This window comes from Ursus maritimus, unplaced genomic scaffold, assembly GCF_017311325.1.
Source record: "Ursus maritimus isolate PB19 unplaced genomic scaffold, ASM1731132v1 scaffold_4, whole genome shotgun sequence".
NCBI classification, from domain to species: domain Eukaryota; kingdom Metazoa; phylum Chordata; class Mammalia; order Carnivora; family Ursidae; genus Ursus; species Ursus maritimus.
Window position 1 is genome coordinate 2,116,913 of NW_024426552.1, and position 15,484 is coordinate 2,132,396.

A 15,484-nucleotide genomic window follows, 5' to 3' on the forward strand; every position below is an offset into this window, starting at 1 on the left:
GTTTTGATTCTCTGAATGTTCCTTTTAACAGAGTCCTGTTCTTGTTTCAAATTAGAGGACCCATCTCCCTAAGGATCTTGCTAGTTTCACTTACTTTTTTAACATTCTTTCCTCCTTTCCAAGTCTCTTCTTTCATCCACTCGACTTTGTATCTTTTTGTTTGTCTTGCTCTCGGTCATGTTAGAAGAATGTCTGGGGAATGTTGACTGTCTGTGATTAAGCAGTGAAACCTCTGTGACAGGTGACTTACACTCATTGAACCTTGTAGGGTGAGCTTGCTGGGCCACTTGCAATGCCCCAGGATCACTGTTTTTAGGCTGGTCAGACTCAAGAGAAGAATCTTCCCATCTCTTGTCTGGAGCCGAATGAAGAGAGGAGGGGCTCTGCCTCATCCTGGGGCTGCCCCTCTTCTCTGTGTAAAGGCAGCTCCCGTGGGCATCACAAGGGCTGTTCAGAGAACGGGTAGCGGGAGTCCCACCTCGGCGGTAGGAAACACCACGCTGAGATGGGGAGAGCAAGGCGGTGCTCTCTCATTCACTTATTCACTCGCTTGTTCACAGGCTCTGTTGAGATCGGCGGGCATGGGCTCGGGGCAGCGGTGGGCGTCCACCCGCACATGGGGGCTCCCAGCCCTGGGCTCGAGTGTCCGGCGTGAAGTGAATGTGCCTTTCAGAAATCATACTCTCACAGTTATTTAAAAGCAATCTGAATGACAGCAACTTACAAAGGAAAAATTATCCATAATCCCTGATATAACAACCTGTCATTGTTCAGTGTTTCCTCCTGGTGTTTCTCTCTCCCTGTGCGTGTACACACACTTACACATGCATGCGCACACGTATGTTCTCTTTTTGTATATATCCTATACACATACTCTATATCCTTCTCTCTTTATATGTACACGTACTCTGTATACGTACGTGTGTGTACATAAATATTATATATGCAAATATCAGTATATAAACGTGTAAGTAAATACATCTAATTTAAATTAATACTCATCTGTTTCCCAACCAGGCTTGTACTCAGCATTTCTATTTTTTGGATAATATCCCAATCTATGGCTGTAACACTATTTCTCAAGATATTCCCTGAATACTGAATGTTTGGCTCATTTTCAAAGTCGTATTCACTAATTCTGCAAGTATTTGCCCACCTCCCCGCGCCGGCCCTGGGCAGCCTGGTCTCGGCACCGTCTATGACACAGACTGCCCCCGGTACACATGGTCTAGAGGGACAGGCAGTGAGTAAGTAACTAGACAAAAGGTCCAGAGGGAGTGCGCGCTGAGGGACGGAGAGGCGGTGGGGCAAGAACGAGGGGCTTCCGTGGACAGGGTGCAGCTGCCCTCATCACACGCGGGAACGGGCTTCCTCTGGCCGGTGTGTCTCCGCCGGGGCCTGAGGCGCTTTGGCTGGGCTGATTGGGGCACATCACCTGGACTCGCCAGTCATCGGGCACCTTTGAGCGGGTTGTGGGTGGGCAGCTGGAGAAATCCTGTAGGTGGAGCAGAGCGGCCCATCCCTGCGGCCCCTGTGAGACCCTCCCGGAGGGGTGTCCCTCAAAACTGTCTCCAAAGCACCGGGTTCACTGCTGGGTGACTCCAGAGTTCCTGCCCAGGGCGCGTGTATGAGGCGGGAGTTCCCGCCCAGTTCAGGTCACAGGCGGGAGCCCCAGCCCTGCTTCGCTATCTTGAGTCTAACTGTGTCCAGAAATACTGCCTTTTTCTGAGCCCACCGGGCACGCCTGCAGGCACCAAGCTCTTCACCCATGAGTGAGCCATGTCCCTGACCCGGAACCAGCCCGGCCCATTCAGTCTGCCAAACAGGGCAGGACGGGCTGCAGGGCCCGGCCCAAAATGAAACTCAGACCCCTTGCTCATAAATGGTTAATGACTCCGAGACAGTGACAACTGAGCGTGCCACCAAGTGCTGGCCTGTCCACAGGCCTTTGCTGCGTCTTCGGGTTGGAAGAGCTGATGTTGCTGTTCCAGCCCAGGCGTGTCCCCGCTAGAGACACAGTATCCAGGACACTCGCTAACAACGGTAAGAGACTTCTTGAGGGGACCACTGCAGCAGGGCTGAGAGGTTGGGCTCAAGTCCGAACACAGCCCCAAATGTGGGATTTGTGGCCAGGGAGCAGGTGAGGCACCTCAGGGTGCATGGAGGAGCAGAAACACCGAGGTGGGGGCACTGGGGCCAAGCCCCCTCCAGGACTCCCACCGAGGGTGGTCCAGGTGACAAGCCATGGATGGTGGCCCTCAGCACCTCAGAATGTGATGGCATTTGGAGACAGGCTCTTAGAGGGGTGTTTGGTTAAAATGAGGTCACGAGGGTGCATCCTAACCCAATCTGACCGGGGTCCCTATGAGACAAGGAGATGAGGACACACACAGAGGGACCACCAGGTGAGGACACAGGGAGAGGACGGCGTCCACACGCCCAGGAGAGGGCCCTCGGGAGGACCCAGCCCTGCCGACGCTTGCACCACGGGCGTCCCGCCCCAGGACTGAGTGTCTGCTGTTTGAGGCGCCCAGTGGGAAACCAGGGTGGTGGGTGGTGGGGCGTGAGGGCCGGCTCAACGCAGCGCGGACCCGCTCACATGCGGGGCAGACACGGGCTTCAGGCTGTAACAGAGGCAGACATCGTTCCTGTGCCAGACGAGCAAGACCGATTACCACCCCACAGAAGGACAGACAGAGCAAGCAGACGCGTGACAGCTGGTGGGATGTCCACTCCGGATGCGCAGAACACGGTGGCCACTCTGGTCGTTTACTCCTGTCTGAGATGCCAGAGGCACACGACGGCCACAGGAATGCAGGCTCATGGCCAGTAGTGAGCGACCGAAGATGGGCACACAAGCCCCGTCCTGGCCTCTGCTGTCCCTGCCCTGGGGCTGGGGTCGGGGGTCGGGTGTCCTTCTGCACCTCCGGCCACGCACACCGCAGACAGGACTCGCGTCTCTCCAGGATGGAAGTGCCCCCCGGCAGAGGCGCCCGCGAAGCTGTGTGGCCCACAGTGTGGTCGGATGAGGGGGGCTCAGGGCCTCAGGGGCTCAAGCCCCCAGGAGGAGAAGCCCGAGTTTAAGGAGATGAGCCAGGGTGGGCCACCAGTGGGAGCCCTGAGCCCCCGGGGGGGCCTCCGTGGACCCGTCTGTAGAGGGATTCTGATCGAGCTGGGTCTCCAGGCCCCGGAGCCCCCGGAGCCCCCGGGGGAGACCCACTGGTGCCAGGGCTGCGCTGGGCTGAGAGGGAGGCCAGCCACGTCTGTGCACAGTGGCAGAGGGATTCATGGTGGGGTGCTTTCAGTGGGGTGGGGGGGATGTGGACGCCGATGGACAGGGTGTTCTCATCGCGTGGGTTTGCCCTATCAGCTCCCCGACACAACCCCTGCCCCACGGTCACCCCACCAGCTGTGCAAGGCCCCGCCCCACTCCATCCGGTCAGTGAAGGGTGCAGGCCAGACTGGCTGGGCTCAGGGTCCAGCGGCGCTCCATGGGTGGGGGAAGAGACAGCTCTCGGGAAGCAGGGTGCTGTGAGTCAGGGGGGCTCCCCCTCTGTGCTCCCACCCTGCTCTGGGCGAGCGAGCCTGGGCCTGCTTGTGGACACTCCCTCCCAACACCCATCTCTCTCTGTCCCCATTCAGAAATGCGATCCCCCTTCAGGGGCATCCATGTGGCAGGCGCCCCTCCTGGCCCTGCTGTCCCCCTGTCTGTCCCACCGCTGCCCACATGGCCTGGCCAGGCCAGCTGTCCGCTTGCTCTCAAAACACCAATGTCCACCTTGGCGGACATCCTCATTTGAACAAGCCACTCAACCAAGGGTCACGGGATGCTTAACCCCAGCCACTGAGGGTTGGTCTGGCCTCCCCAGCCCTGGCCCGACCCTACAGCGCAGCTCTCCAGGGTGGGCCCACCCTTCCTGCCTCAATCCCAAGGGGCTGCCTAAGAAGCCCGCATGTGGGCCAGGGGGCCCTGGAGGTATCTGGGGAGCAGAGCGAGCCAGCCAGACCCCATGAGTCCTATGACGTTGCCCCCTGCCTGGGCTGCCCCGGGGTGGGGATGTAAGCCACCGTCCCAAGTCAGCACACATGTCCCAGCTCTGCTGCCCACACACGCACGGCAAGGCCTGTGGCCCCTCCCCCACCATCCGGGCGGGCGTTCCACCATGGGGTCCCTGCGGGTGGGGGGCTCTGACAGCCCTGACATCTCCTTCCACCACACCTGACCCAGCAGCTGGGCCCTAGACAGGGTCTTGGGCCCAGGACCCCGGCCGTGGGCCAGCATCTGACCGTGGTATACGCCGTGAGGAGAGTAAGGGGTGGTGCTGTCCCTGTGGCCCCCTGCACCCCGACCACCTGACCTGGTGTCTGTCCCTACAACGGCCACCTCCGCCTCCACCCGCAGCACTCTCCCGCCCCCGGCCCGGTCCCGCTTCCTGCCTCACAGTGGTCACCAGTCTCTTGCATGCGATCTGTCCCTCCAGCTGGAATATCCCTCTCGGACCCCCGCGCCTGGGCAAATATGCACGATCTGGAAGCCCCACCGCAGAGGTCTCCTGGAGAGACGGCTGAACAAGGCGGGGGCAGAAGGGCCACAGGGAAGGAAGCTCGGCCCTGGAGGCCCTGTGAGGGGCGGGGGAGGGGGGCAGGCCCCGACCTCAGGCTTGGATCTCACTGTGGGTGGAGGGGAGCCTGCACAGAAAGGAGCCCCTGTCCTCTTCTCGGGCCATTCCTGCGTGTGCACATCTCCCTTCCCGCCAGCGCGGCTGCTGGAGAGCATGTCAAACCCCACAGGAGTGGTTTTTATTCGAGTACACGCAACGCTTTGTGTGTCCAGGAAGACGAGCCACGGCTACGAGCGGAGTGTGGACAACACCCGGAGCTTTCTGTCTTCCTTGGTCCTGACCTGGCCTCCAGGGGTGGGGAGTGTGTCCTACTGGTGGGTCTGGAGCAGGCCTCCATGAGCCCGAGTGGGAGCTCACTGGCATCTTTGATTCGCAGATGGGAAGGGGGGTCCGCTTTCAGCCGAGGCCACATCTACGGGGCCTCCCCTCCCCCAGAGCTGCCCCACAGGCCCCGGCCATCCTGGATCAGGAGGGGAAGGTGGGCGCTTCGGCCAGGGGGCGGGACATGCTCTGGATGGCCCACTGTAGGATGCCGTCGAAGGAGTGCTGCAAGACAGCAGAGCAGAGGACTTGGGCACCTGCCAGAGCCCCCAGGGGACAGGTGTGCACACCCTGGCCCCCAGGGTCACCTGGAATCCTAAGCATCCTGACCCTCCTATTCAGAGGTAGGGAAGCTGAGGCCCGAGGCACCACCAGACATGCCAGTCGAGGGAGGACTCCTGATCCAGTGCTCCGTCATAGCATCCTGTAAGCACAGGCCATGGCCACAGAGGCCATCCTGCCTCCTTCTTCCGGGGCTCTCTCCCGCACTGTGCTCAGGGGTCTGACGCTCCCACAGGATGGAGGGGTCAGGAGGAGTCCAAATATTCCAACAGAATGGGGCGACCACACCACAAGGGGCTGGTGAGTCTGCTCCTCTCCAATGGAGGCCACCCCAGCCCGAGCTATGGGGCCTGGGGTTCCCCCCAAAGACACCTGCACTGTGTGGGAGGCACCTGTGCCCAGCCCCCCTCACAGGGCACGGCCCCATGGCCCAAGGAGGACACATGTCTGACTGCCTGTCAAAAGAAGACGGGAACCCTAAAAGCCCCCTTTTCTCCCCAGTGAATGTAGCTGTTCATCTTGGGGTGGAACATTGTGGGTTGTTAGGGGGCCGTGAGAGGTCCACTGAAGGCGGTCCACTGAGAGGCTCCGGGACGCCCGCCCCACCCTCAGGGGACGTCAGGCTTTAGCAGTCTGGTGCTGAGGTTCTGCACCCTCCCACCCCCACCCTGAGGTCTAGGCCCTCCACGCAGGGCTAGAAGCCGGAAGGGCAGGGGGCGTGGCCCTCTGGGCTCCTTTGTGTGCTGGGGCCCTTGCATGTGCGGGGAGGGGCCAGCATGGGCCTGTGGCCCTGGGCGCCCCCGCACCAGAGAGAAGGGCTCCCGGCCGCTCCGGAGGCTTGGGTGCCGGCTGCTTTGGGGGCTGGTGGAGGAGGGGCAGGCAGAAGGCCAAGCGGGTGACGCATTACCTCGCTTAGGAGGGACTCCAGGTCATCCCTGTGCAGAACCGGCTCCTGACCAGCAGAACTGTCCCCCGCCTGGAGCCCAGGAAAGGGAGGTCAGCCCAACTTCCGTACCCCTGCTAGGGACAACCAAAACGAAGCAGGACTCCCTGCAGAGGCAACGGGGGCCTGGGGGCAGGGACTCCTGTCAGGGCAGTGGGGTGCCACCCTGGGCAGGGCCCGGGGATCCGAATCCTGACACTCTGCTCCTCCCAGGGTGCTGGGCTCAGGCAGGGTGGGCGCGAGCGCGCCTGGGGCTCCTGCCAGGGCCCTGGCCCCGCTGGAAGCTGGTTCCCTGAGGCCCCCGGGCCTGACTGCCCCCACACGCTACATGCAGCCTTCCGGGGAAAGCCAGGCGGCTTAGAGAACCAGCTAGAAGGGACCCTGTCATGGATGGGGAAACTGAGGCCCGGAGAGGAAAGTGCCTGGTCCGATGCCAACCATTCAACAAACACTGCCAGGGCCCATGGTGCCCCTGGGTAAGGGGCCAGGGCAGGGAATAAACCACACAGAAGACTGGCACGTTGTGGCTCAAAACAGCAAGTCACAGACCCTGGAAGGCAGCCCTGCCCCAGGTGCGGCAAGGGGGGGCACAGCCTCCGGGGTGCGCAGGCCGGGAAAGCGTCCAGGGCCGCACCCACATTCTTGTGACTGCACCTGCGGAAGGTGGGGCTAGGGGAGGGGCCGAGGGGGCTGGGACGAGCCTCTCTCCAAGGTCATTACGTTTCACATCACAAGGACAAGAAAGGGGTTTTGCTTTTAAAAGGTGTCAGTGAGGAAGCATCTTCTGGAGGGAAGGACCCCCCCCTGGCAGGGAGCAGGGGTGCCCCCAGATGGCTGGAACACACACAGCGCAGACGGGTGGGGGTGACGGGAGGCTTCCAGGCGGCCCTGCACCCTGCACACAGACGGGTGTGGGCCAAGCCGTGGGGGTGCGCGGGAGCCCCTCACGGTCAGGGCCTTGGCCCCCCAGTGCCTGGGCTGGCCTGGTACCCATGCATCGTGTTTGGGGGAGTACGCAGTGTGGCTGGGAGAAGGGTGGGCCACAGGTGGGGGTAGGACTTATCACCTCTCCCAGGGCCCTCACCGGTTGTCCTGGGGGCAGGGACATGGTCAGGAAGGCCCCTGCTGCCAGAGGCCAGGCGAGAGGTACCCGCCCGCAGCTCCACAGCTCCGGAAGGAGCACACAGGACTCCCACCCCCCAGGTTCCCAGGACCCCTGCGGCTCAGCGGGGAGGCAGACACGTGACCACAGAGAGCTCGCGCTCTCCGGCTGTGGCAGGACAGGGCTGGAGAGGTCCCAGCCAGCCACTGCAGGAGGACTGGAGCCCCGTCCAGAGCCGGCTCGCACTGGGCGGTCCTGCGTGCGGACTCATCTCAGGGTGGAAACTTCTTGCTGCTTCCGCCTCACCCCCACCCCGCCAGGGGCACGTGCACCGCGGGGACCGGGAGAGGGGGACTTGGGGCTGGGCTCGGTCATGGCGAAACAGGCGCATCCAACTTTCATCTCATCCACTATTGCTTAGTGCGTTTCCCTTTCAAACAGATGCTGTTATCAAGGAGTCTATTTAAACAACTGTATTGTATAAAAACAATGAACAAGGGGTTCACTGGTGCACACCGCGGAGTTGGCACCTGGAGTGTCCCTGGAGGTGTGCTGGCCACCCCAACCCCGCGGGGTCCGAACCTCCCCGGGCAGCACTGACCTTGGCAGGTCCCGGCGCAGCTCGGGCGGGGTTCGGGGCTGGCGCCCCCTCCTCGGGGGCCGCGGAGGCATCTCCGGAGCAGGATCGGCAGCGCGGGACGGCCCTGCGCGCAGCGGGCGAGGGTGTTGGGGGAGCCGGCGGCCCGCGGTGTCCCGCCCCGGCCCGCCGCCCCAGCCGCCTGCACTCACCCTGGCCGGGCGGCGCCCCCCGGGAAGTGGCAGCGCCAGTGGAAGGCGGCGGCGCAGTGCGCGCACCGCAGCGCGTCGGTGCCGTCCCCGCACACGCCGCACCGCGCGCCCGCGGGGCCCTGGAGGGGAACCGCGCGGTGACTGTGAGGGGGAGAGGCGCGCACCGCCCACGCCCTCTGCCAGGCCCCTGGGAGCTCAGGGACACCCGGCACGTTTGGACTGCAGCCCCAGAGACCTTGCTCCCCCTTGGGGGCCCACACCCCCTTTACAGCTGGTCAAGGGGACCCCAAAACCGCACCGCCCCCGGAAGAGGCGGGACTCTTCCCGGGAACCGGGACTCCCCAACATGACGGGCCATCCCCCTTATTGTGGTGCCTGGGGGGTAGGGGTTTCAGGATCAGTAACGACTATCACTCCAGCCGGAATCCCTCCAGAAGCTTCCTTCCCCTGCCCCAGCTCTTCACAGCCCTCCACCCTTGTTCTGGGTGCGCCCCTCCCAGCGCCAGCCTCTGGGCCGCCCTCTCCACTGCCAGTCCGGCTGCTCTTGGCAAAGGCCTCCCTCAGCCCTGACCCCGACCCCCCATCGGATTGCTACCACACCCCCCGCCCCCTGCATGTCAGAGCTCCATTCGGCTGCTCTGCAAACCCTGAGCCCCCAGCAGACAGCCCCCTGACCCCAGCACCCCCTCACCTGCTGCCCCTCAGGGCCCACACACAGGAGGGGGCGCAGGGCTGAGGGGTCCAGCACCGGCAAGGGGGCTGCCGAAGGCGGAGCCAGCAGGTGCTTGTAGGGGACAGCAGAGTCTATCCCAGCTGGGGGCTCTCTGGACAGTCCTTTCGCCTCTTCCCCTGCCAACCTCAGTTCCAGAAGGACCTGGAACCAGAGGGTCAGTGCTTGGAGAGGCCACAGGGGACTTGCACAGCACCATCCAGGGAGTCAGTGATCGCTGGGACCCTGGGACCCCAGGGGAGCTGGTGTGGAGGGAACCCCACACTGAGTTGGAAAGGTTTGGGTGCAATTCCCGGCTCTGTGTCCTCGGCAAGGTCCTTGAGCCTTTCCCCATTTGAGACGGGGTGTCTGTGGCCCTCGCAGGCTGTCAGCGAGCGCTCATTGTATACCCCCGGCATGTGTTGTATCATTCGAGTCTTTGCTGCAACAGAATGCTTCAGACATTTTTAGAGAATGTTCTCAGTAGCCAAAGAGCATCCCCTGTGCTGGACCAACAGAGCTGAGGCCCCAAGTCAGCACCAAGCAACAGGGCCACTGCAAGGGCCACTTCCCAGTGTAGAAAGCCAAGCTGGTGGGGCCCAGCCAGGCGTGGGGGGTGCACGGTTCTATGACAGACAGGAACAGCCAGGAGGCTGCACAGAAGGCCCTGGAGGGGGCCTGCGCGTACCGGCGTCTCTGCAGGCGGCTCCTGGGGCTGGGGCTCCTCCGCCCGGGGCAGGTCCCTCTGGGCTCTTCCCTGGAGGCAGCTGGAGCACCTCCAGGTCCCACTGCTCGCGTGGTCACCAGCCAGAGGCATGCAAGGCGAGCAGAAGGGACAGTAGGCTTCCAAACACATAGGGCAGGGGAGGCCTCCTCCTCCAAGTCACCCCTTTCCCTTTACAGATGGGGAAACTGAGTCCCGGGCAGGACAGTGGCCAGTCAGCAGGAGAGCCCAGGATATTGGGAAATTTACCCCTGGTGGGGTGGCCCTCGCTAGCCTGGTCAGTGTCCCTTCTGAGAGCTTCTCTGATGAGCCCCGAGAATCCCGGACACTTGCTAACCTGGAGCGGCCTGTGTGTGGCTCTCATGGGCCCTGCCCTGTCAGTGGGACCTCTCTGAACTGTGGTGTTTATCCCTCCCAGACCCATGTTTCCATAGGAGGGTGGTGCCCAGCAGAAGAGGACGTGGTCAAGAGCAAGAAGGAAGACAACAGCCCCGTGGCCGGAGCTGAGTGATGACCCTGCCCAAACCTCTCATTTTAGTGACAAGCATCTGGGGCTCAGAGACAAGCGGCCTGGTCAAGGTCACTCAGGGAGCTGAGGAGGGCCAGGGCTAGGATGGGGGGGGTCCCTTCTCCCCCCCAGGCTCTTCCCCTCCAGCTGGGGTGACCCGCGGGAGCTGGTGGCAGAGGGCAGGGCTGGGAGGGCCGGGGGAAGGGAGTGCCAGGAAGCAGACTCCAGAGAACTTGCGCCCTGCCAGGGACGGGCCCCCACTCAGCCTGACTTAGGTAGGACCTTGCTTGGAGAGGGGGCACTGGCTGCTCGTGGGAGTTTGGCTGGGGGTGTGCAGTGAAATGGGTCAGGGTGGCCCTTCATTGGGAGCCTTTATTCTGCTTCTCTGACCTCTGGGTCCCACTGGCCAGGCTTGGGAGTGAGGGGGGGGCTGTGTGGCCACATGGGAAGGGGGGGGCAGGAGGACCCAGGCCCCAGCCCCAATGCCCAGCGATGTAAACCAAGGCCTCCCTCCCAGGGGGCCCCACTTCCCATCCGTGGAACCGGGAGACTTCTGGGCAGCCTCCTACTCAGGGTCAGCTGGGTAGACATGGCCGTGAAGCCAGACGGGGGTGGCCTGGGAGGCCAGCATGCCAGCTCACCTGGGAATCTCGTGGAGCGGCGGGGACAGGCAGGCCAGGTGGAAGGCCCGGGGGCAGCCGTCGCAGCAGATGAGCTCGCCCCCGTCCCGGCACACGGCACACTCGTCCTCGTTCTTCTGACGCGGGCAAGACACACGCGTCCTCTGGAAGATCCCGGGACGGGCCGGTGCCCTCCCCGAGAGCCCCTCAGCACAGCTCCACCGCAGCGTTCCCCAGGGACGCCCAAGTCCTCTGCCTGCTCCCTGGGGGCCGGTGCCTAAAATTCTGCCCCGGCCCCCTGCCCTCCCCCAAGAGACCCTCCATCTTTGAGACTCCAGTCCCCAGTACACACCCCTGCCTGAATGGTGCCACAGCCCCCGCCAGGGTACCTCCTCCAGAAGCCCACCAGACCAACAGCCCCGCACAGCAGCGAGCACACTCACTTAATGATCCCCCCGACCCCGCCATCTGGGGAGCCCCTGAGGCAGGCAGGAGTCCTGCTCATTTCTGGGTGCCTGGGGCCCAGCACCGTGCCTGGCGTGGGAGAGGGCGGTCAGGTCCGTGGGGGCTTCTGCCTTGTGCGGGGAGCCCAGGATGGGCTCCATGCTCAGCTTCCGGGCTCCCAGTAGGGTCACCTCCCCACCCGCTGGCCCACTGTGCCCCAAGGGACAGCAGGCGCCTAGACCAGACCCGGGGGTTAAAGGCCTGCTAGGACTCACTTTCTCTGACTTACTTGAATTTTTACAATTGTGTGTTATCAGAAAGAATAGTATAAAAAAGCTCTACTGTATGAGCAGCTTAGATCCCTGACCTCATCACCCAAGTGAGTGCCCTGGATGGAGGCAGAAGGCCGCCTGGGGGGGGGGGGTACAGATGAAGGAGTTCCACCCGCGCTCTGGGCGTTACCTGGTGGAGCTGGGGCTCACTGGGGAGGGCAGGAGGGGCCTGCAGCCTGCCCTGTTGGCCTGCTCTCAGCTCACCTCCACCCTGCTGGGGGGAACAGGGAGGGTCACCAGAGTGCGAAGCTGGCCCGGCCCAGCCCCAGCTGAGCTCTGTGTACACCAGGCGGCGAGGGGTGTCAAGGGCAGTGCTTACAGGGGCGGAAGCCTGGGTCCCCTTGGCTCGGACCATGGTCTTCAGGCCGCTGCTACGGGTCTTGTTCTTCCCCCCACTGGGGTCTTCGAACTTGCTGGGAGTATAAAACTCCCCCCCAACCTGGATGCACTTCTTGGAGCCACCTGGGAGGAGAGGCTGGCTGGGCCCTGCTCAGCGGAGGCTGGGGGCTCTGCCGCCTGCACCCCGTGCAGCCCCACTCAGCTCGGGGACCAGGGTCCTGGGCACAGGGGCTCTTCCGCAGGGACTGGGCTGGGTGAAGCATGTCCACCTAATTCCCATCCTCCTGGAATCTCAGTGCAGACTTCCTTGGAAGTGGGGTCTTTATAGGTGGGATTAGTTAACATGGGCTCCGGAGGGACACTGAGGCCAATGACAGGTGTCCCCAGAAAGAATGGAGAGGACACCACAGACTGTGGGAGAAGACCCTGTGACCTGGAGGTGGAGGCTGCCATGACGGGCCAGGCACGAGGCCTGCCAGCAGCCAGCGGGGCCGGGGAGGTGGGAAAGCTCCTGACCTAGAGCCTCCAGAGGGAGCACAGCCCTGCCGACACCTTGATTTTGGAACTCCTGTTATTCTGCGCTGCCCAGTTTGTGGCCGTTAGTTACACCCGCCGTAGTGAACTACTGCAGGTTCCTCGGGACCCTCCCTGGGGGGTGAGACCAGGGGCCACATTGGCTCCCAGGGGCCAGCTGGCCCTGGCTGTCCTTGGCATCCCCGCCGGCAGGTGCCCAGCCCAGAGGGAGGGGAGGGAGGTGATGTGGGGTGGGGTCGGGGCAGGTGCTGCAGGCATCCTGCTGGAGAACCTCCTGGGGAGGGGTGAGCCCAAGGCCCTGAGGGGCCCATCTGGGTGCGCAGAGGTGACCTCGGAGGTGGCCCTAGACCGCCGGCCCTGCAGAAGTCCAGCAGTCCCCCACCCCGAGGGGAGCCCTCGGTGCCCATCCCGTCTCTCCGAGGAGGCAGAGCCACGGTCCCACCTGCGCGGGGGCCGCCAGGTGCTCAGGACGGACGTGGATCCAGGGGGCCTGCATCCCCCTGGCGTCCCCTCGGGCAGCGCCGTCTACCTGACTCAAACACCTGCTGGATGAGAATCCCCTCCACCGCCCCACAGGCTCCTGGGACATCCCCCGACGACACCGTCACGGCTCTCTGGACCGAAGTGGACATGGTCTGAATTCCTGGGGAAGGGAGCACCAGATGGGGGGTCATCAATTGGAAAGAGGCCCCCTGAACCCCTCTTTCCTGCAGGCAGTGGGGAGTGAGAGGTGCCTGGGCTGTGGAATCTTTCCTTCCTTCTGCCCAGGGCAGGCCTTGGAGAGGGCCCAGCCCCTCCACACACAGACAGACAGACAGCCCGTGTGTAAGTGTGGAGACAGGCCATGTATGTGTGGTGTGTATATGTGTGCAGTGGTGTGTGGTGTGGTGTGTGTGTGTGTGTGCTGTGCGGTGTGGGGTGCGTGAGCTCACTGCACCGCGGGCAGGACTGAACAGCGACCCCAGGACCTGGCCCTCGGCTGTGCTGGGAGGGAGGCCGACTGCCCACGGCTGCCCGGAGGCCAGGCGACCACAGGAGGTCTCTGGGGTCCCCCAGGCTGGGGCAAGGAGGGGAGGAAGGGGGCCAGGCTTCACCCCACTGATGGACCAAGCAGGACCCTCTGGAAGAAGCAGTCTGAGCTGGCCCTGAAGGACAGAGACACGGAGCCGGGCACATGTGGGGTGACCCGAGATGCCCCCTATTTCCCCGGTGTGTCTGTCCCGCCAAGGCTTTGGGGTGAGACGCCAGGCCAGCAGGGTTCCGGCCCCCCGGACAGGCCTCTGAGGGCAGCACCCCATCTAGGCCCTTGATCCCCTGACCCCGGCTCAGGGAGGCCTGGGGCCAGCTCACCGTTGCCCAGCGGGAGGCGCTGAGGCTCTGTGCTGCTCTCCAGCTTCTTTGACGGCTTGGCCTTCGCTTGGGAGCCTGCAGGGGGAGCACACCAGCCAGCCCTCGTCTCGAGGCGGGGGGCCAGGGCCAGGGGCCAAGGGCGGGGGTGGGAGAGCCTCCCCAGTTGACCGCGCTCCGCTGTGCACATCCGTAAAAAGGAAGTAACAGCCACCTGCCTACTCCCCGGAGTCCTGCCTAGTCCCTTGGACAAGGGCCGGCTAGGCTCATCCTTCTACGTGTCCAGAGGTGACCTCTGCAGCCCCGGCCAGGCTGGCTCCAGGCCAGGCAGCTGGCACTCCGGAGCCGGAGCTGGAGCCAGCTGGGAAGGGGGTGTGGTCAGGGGGTGTCGGGCTCCCCACAGCAATCTGTGGCCCAGCTAGCTCCTCAAACTAGGTACCTGGGCTGGAGGTGGCCCGTGGAGACAGTGCGGCCGGCGGGGTGGCCCTTGGCTCCTCCAGGGCCTTCCTCTTGGTGGGGGGTCTGGGCAGCAGCACGGGGGCCTTGGGGCCCGTCGGGGGCTTCCTCCCCTTCCGGGGCTGGCTGAGGTCCATATCTGCAGGGTGCAAGTGGGCGCCAAGCCTCAGGACCCTGGCAAGATGAGCAAGACCTCGGCCCTCTGGACTCCGAAGCCAGGATGGTCCTAGCGATGTCCAGGGGCTCCCTGACCACACCCCAACGTCCCTCTTCTGTCCAGCTGGGCTGAGCCCTGTGGGACCCCAGGCCCCCCCCCCGCCCCCCACCGCAGTGCCCGCCCCACCTTTGGGGAAGCCATCTAGGATGGGCTGCAGCCGGGCGTATCTCTCCAGGTTGTAGTCCTTAAAGAGAACCCTCCAGAAGTCCAGGATGGCAGCTGCGTCTTGGGTCAGGAGCCAGGAGAGGAGCGCGTGGAAGGCCTGCGGGCAGCCTTCCCTCTCCTTCAGACGCAGAGTCTCCTGAAGCAAGAGTGGGGAGTGGAAGCCCTGCCTCCTGCCTCCCCAGTACCCCCACTTCTTGACACCCCCACAAAGGGGTGCTGCAGGAAACCTGGGCACCGTGTCCACGCCCTTGGGTTGAGGTGGGTCTGGGGGTGCCGGGGGTGCTGGGGGTGAGGGAGGCCTACCTGGAGCTCATCTTAGGGGACCGCACCCCTGGCTTGCAGGGCAGCTTCAGGAGGGCTGGGAGGGGGCGTTGGGGAGGCACAGGAACTTGTCCCGGACCCCAGGCCCCCATCCAGCCCTCCTGACCCCCACTTGTGGGGGGGCAGAGTCCATCAGGAGCTCGTCTTCCCAGACATGGCCCCTGACTCGATGGCAGGGCTTGGGGAAGGCTGGGGGGCATCAGGAGCCTGGTCGGGGCCCACCTGGAACTTGTCCTCGGGGACCACGTCATGGTCAGCCAGCGCATGCAGCAGCGGGAAGGCGCTGTCCACAGCCATGGCGATCTCCGTGCGGTACATCCTCAGGAGGCGGCGCAGAACCGCGTCCCCAGCTGCCCGGGCCTCGCCCGCCATCGCGGGGGCTGGGGGCACAGGGCTGGGGGCCCCCTCTCCCCGCCTGGGGTCCCGCGGCCTTGGGGTGCCACTGGACTTGTGGAGCGTCTGGGCCATCTCTGTCTCCTGGCCCTTGCGCAGCCCCTGCCCTGCCGGGCACCTGGGCGGGGGCACACCTGGCCGGCGCACCTGGGCGGGCACCTCCACGGACTGAGCCCAGCCAGTGCCCAGTCTCTATTATAGCCGACTCCCCCCCCACCGAAAGAGCAAAGGCTGTGCTTCCCCAGAGCCAATCAGGGCCGGAGGGAGGGGCAGGGATGGAATCGTCCCTGTAATCCAGTAAAGACAAGGCCCCAGC

General features: G+C 63.9%; 1 protein-coding gene across 1 annotated transcript; it reads right to left on the minus strand.

The window, feature by feature from the left end:
* Window positions 1-5,087: 5,087 nt before the first annotated feature.
* On the minus strand, window positions 5,088-15,147 carry AIRE (autoimmune regulator). The gene is made up of 14 exons (XM_040621652.1): window positions 14,998-15,147; window positions 14,416-14,590; window positions 14,056-14,211; window positions 13,620-13,694; window positions 12,799-12,912; window positions 11,716-11,858; window positions 11,527-11,607; window positions 10,642-10,757; window positions 9,457-9,556; window positions 8,751-8,933; window positions 8,060-8,178; window positions 7,872-7,974; window positions 6,133-6,201; window positions 5,088-5,168 (listed from the first exon to the last, which is right to left on the minus strand). Exons 1-14 carry the CDS (start codon window positions 15,145-15,147, stop codon window positions 5,088-5,090), a joined length of 1,665 nt encoding a protein of 554 aa, XP_040477586.1.
* Between the last annotated feature and the right edge of the window lie 337 nt (window positions 15,148-15,484).